The sequence below is a fragment of the Eimeria maxima genome, genomic scaffold (genome assembly GCF_000499605.1).
Source record: "Eimeria maxima Weybridge genomic scaffold, Emw_scaff2092, whole genome shotgun sequence".
Taxonomy (NCBI): Eukaryota; Apicomplexa; class Conoidasida; order Eucoccidiorida; family Eimeriidae; genus Eimeria; species Eimeria maxima.
The window spans coordinates 66-4,426 of record NW_013564972.1 but is presented as its reverse complement, the minus strand read 5'-3'; the positions used below and the strand labels follow the sequence as shown (position 1 = coordinate 4,426).

The 4,361-nt window shown below is 40.3% G+C and overlaps 1 protein-coding gene across 1 annotated transcript; it reads right to left on the bottom strand.

Moving 5' to 3' along the window:
* Positions 1 to 1,770: 1,770 nt before the first annotated feature.
* On the bottom strand, positions 1,771 to 4,161 carry EMWEY_00057210 (C2 domain-containing protein, putative; the record flags this gene model as incomplete). The annotated part of the gene is made up of 6 exons (XM_013480581.1): positions 1,771 to 1,925; positions 2,144 to 2,344; positions 2,575 to 2,707; positions 2,925 to 3,000; positions 3,204 to 3,350; positions 3,545 to 4,161. Coding segments are annotated over 6 exons (1,329 nt in total), but the record flags the coding sequence as incomplete, so codon positions are not given.
* Between the last annotated feature and the right edge of the window lie 200 nt (positions 4,162 to 4,361).

The window sequence follows — 4,361 nt, the reverse complement described above, 5'->3', positions numbered from 1 at the left end:
CCCCCCCCCTAAACCCCCGAATCCCTTAAAGTCCCATAAACCCTAAACCGTAGACGTAGACCCTATTTACGTTTGTAAGAAAGCTTCTAAGACTTCATCTTTATTCCATTTAGTATTAAGATTTCGACTTGCACGAAATGCAGTGATATCGGCCGTAATTTTTTCTAATAATTCGTTCGAAATTTTTTCGAATTGCCACTCGGATACTTTATTACCTAAACCTTTAGGAATAAAACAAGGAGTTAGGGTAAATGCACCAGGACAGAATTGATACCAGTAACGCTGCAGCAGCAATAATAGCAGCAGCAACAGCAGCAATAACAGCAGCAGCAACAGCAGCAACAAGGACAGATGAAGAAGGGAATGTTGCAGCAACAGGGACAGAAGGAAGGGCACGGATTACAGGAACAGTAGAAACAGGAACAATACGAAATACAGATTAGCAGGAGGCAAATTGGCAATTCAGTAAAAGAACTATATTGCATGCATCAGGTCCGGTATAACGCCTACAAATTACCTAAACCCTAATCGTAAACCCTAAACCCTAAACCCTAAACCCTCATAACTTACAAAGTTCCAGATATCAAACCAGATTCTTGAAGGGTTTGGGTCTTGAATATTAAGCCAAACATTCGTGTGATTAAACATTATATCTATTGACCGATAAGGCAGCTTGGGGCCCCCCAAGGGGGGCTCCTGCTGTACCTTAGGGGTCCAAAATTGAGAACGGACACTGCAGGAAAAGGAGACACCAGAAAGGAGACAGAAAACATGTGAGACGCACGAATAGAGGAAACAGAAAAACAGATGGAGATGTATACAGAAATGAGACAGTTGGGTCTCCCTGCTAAAGCTGCTAAGCTGTTTTCTCCCTTGTCTCCTGTAGGTCAATCTATTGTCTCTGGTTTGCTGCTCTTGATCCTGTGGTTTGCTGCTAATGTTGCTGCTGCTGCAGCAGCGCCTGCTACTACTGCTGCTGCTGCTGCTGTCAGTGAGGTCTCACAAGGATCCATTTTCAGTACTCCCCGGCTCGTCTGTGACAACTTCTGGCTGTACTAGACGGAGACGATCTCTCTAAACAAAAAAGAGGGTAATAAAAGAATAAATAAATAAATATATAATAAAATTCATATAATAAGTATATAAATAAATACATAAATAATTATATAAATAAGTACATAAATACATGAATAAATATATGAGAAGAAATGAGACAAAATTAGTCGAGAAACGAGCCAAAGACTGCACCATTAAATTCCTAAGCCTAAACCCTAAACCCTAAACCCTAAACCCTAAACCGCAAGCCTACTCGCTGGTTTAAGATGATATCAGTGATGCCTCCTTCTGGGTCCTTAATAACTCTGCAGAGATATCCACACATCCGTTTATGTTAATTGAGGTGTACGTACACCTGAAATTCAGCTAGTAGATTGTGCTGATGAGCGTAACCCCAAACCCTAAACACTAAACACTAAATCACGGCAAGTCACAAGCCCATGGAAGGAGCTAATTAAATAATAGACAATAAAAACCCAACGAGTAGACAGAGAAAGAGAAAAAAGGAGACAGAGACAAGAGCAGACAGAAAGGAACGGACCAATGCATCTACCCACGAATGCCTGCATGCATATATGTTTATATATCCACCTTTATCCACACCCCTATACCAAGACAAATATTTAGTGTTTAGTGTTTATAATTTAGTATTTAGTATTTAGTGTTGAATATTTAGTGTTTAGGGTTTAGGGTTTAGGGTTTAGGGTTTAGGGTTTACGATTCTGCTACACCAAGATCTTGAAATCTTCCCTTAAGTACATAAACAAGACCACTTGCTGTTTCCCACATTTTTACATTTCCTGTCTCCTTTTCTTCATCCCAATGAAATGTTGTTACCCATGCATGCATATGTTTATCATGAAGAGTACCTAGGTATACATACGCGTACATATACATACATGCATACATACACTTGCTCCTTCTGCTGCTGCTGTTGCTGCTGCTGCTGGTGCTGGTGCTGCTAGTGTTGTTGCTGGTGACGTTGGTATTTTTTGGTGTTAATGGTACTGTTCTGCTATTGTTGCTGCTACTGCTGTTGCTGCTGTCGTTGTTGCTGCTGGTGCTGCATAGTAAGTATATATCTTACCGATACAAACAAATGCATGCGCTGGTAGACCAAGAAGGAGACTGGCCATAAGGAGACAATGATCTAATGCGTCTCCTGCCTTAAGTTGCATAGTAAAATCAGGAGAGAAGGTAAGGGACTGTCTCTTTATTACAAAGGGGACACATCGTGTATAATGAAATACTGCTGCCTGGGAGTCGACACCTAATGGGGGCTTTATTGCTGCATATACGCAGAAGAAAAGCAACAAAAGTACACATATACACCTCAGGGTTGGTGCATGCAGCAGCAAGACCAGTAGCAGCAGCAGCGTATTCAGCAGCAGCAAATGCAATTTAGCAGAAACCCATTAACGTGCAGCAGCAATGACACCACTAAAACACCTCCGCTACCATCAGCAGCAACAACAGCAACAGCAGCAGCATCAGCAGCAGCAGCAGCAGGAGACATACGGGCAACAAGTGTGGGTAAGAATTGTGATTCTCTTCTTTGGTCAGACATTTCTAAAGAAAAGAAACGAGGAGGACCAACAGGTGCCTCTGCATCTAATAATTTCTTTGCCTCTATTACGCCATTAAAGACACCCTATAACACAAACCCTAAACCCTAAACCCTAAACCCTTAATAAACCCTTAGAGAAACATGCACCCATATAGGAGGGACAATAATATTATACAACACAAACAAATAACCACTAAAGGCACGCCATCGGCTAAAAAACCCTCAGAAACAAACCCTAAACCCTAAACCCTAAACCCTAAACCCTAAACCCTAAACCCCAATGAGGGAGATGGGAGTGCACCTTTAGATTGTCGTATTTGTCTGCAAGAGCCCTTGGCATGTTGTTCTTGGTGTCGAACCTCTCGGCCTGTGGAAGCCTGAAGAAGTAACGGAGCAAACCCTAAACCCTAAACCCTAAACCCTCAAGACAAAGAATTGCAAACCCTGGAACTTCAACCGCTAAACCCTAAACCCTAATATTATGAGAGCCGAATATCTAAACCCTGTGCGCAAGAGATCCAACGCCCTTAACCCCAACATCCAAACCCTAGACCCTAAACCCTAAACCCTCGTGATTTACTTGTCTAGATCAGATGCATCAAGTAGATCAGGACATGTCCATGCCTCAAAGGTAAGATTGGAGGGTCTATCATCTTTATGAATAAAAGAAAGTCTTTTTGTACCACTAAATACTCTTGTCTCGTACTTTGCTTTCGTGTTTGTTTCCCTGCAATAAATACAAAAAAAAAAACATAATAATAACTCTATATGATCCTCCCTTCCATGCATGCATTGCATAAACATAGGCGTGCATGCATGCAGTGTTTTGTGTTTAATGTTGAATGCTCCGTGTTTCGTGTTTTAGGGTTTCGGGTCTAGTGATTAGAATTTAGGGTTTAGGGTTTAGGGTTTAGGGTTTACAGTATAATTCTTTCTTTTTGGACTTGTGTTTTTTTTTGATTTTTTTCATTAAAGAATATTTCTTGTAGGTATAATGCACATTCGCCTAGATGGTCAACATAATTATCCCCTGTTCCCCATACATCTAGGTATATTTTTCCTTTTTTTTGTATATCATTGAATGCAATATCCTTAAGAGAAGAGAATCTAAGAGGAACAGCGATTTCTTCTTCCCAATTAGGGTTTAGGGAGTTACGTATAGTTCTTGTTCTTCTTGCTGTACCATCAAAGGAAACCTCTACATATGTATCTACACTACTCCTATTATCTGCAGTAACTATCTGATCTATTCCTATTATTTTTAATATTAAATATGCCCTATTACCCTCTAAATCATATACTTCTCCTAATTGTCTATAACGCGGTGTATGTGCTACCATTACTACACCCTCTATACTACCAAAACGCCAATCACGTAATTGGGGGCCCCATCCCTCCATCTTTGCTTGTAAACATACCCAACGGGGGGCCCCTAACTCTACTTGTAACGATGGGTACCCTACTACACCTCTTAATGGTAATTGTGCATAACCTATTTCCCTAAATGCAGAAGAACCACGCATATCCTCCACCAATACCTAACAGACACATACATACACATACACATAAATACGTACATATTATCAATATATATATATAAGCATGCATGCATGCACTTATGCACATATCCATATATTGATGCATTTATCCATACAATTATGCACATAATGATGCATGAAATTATGCACATATTTATGCATTTATTCACTTATGCATACAATTACGCATGCACATATAT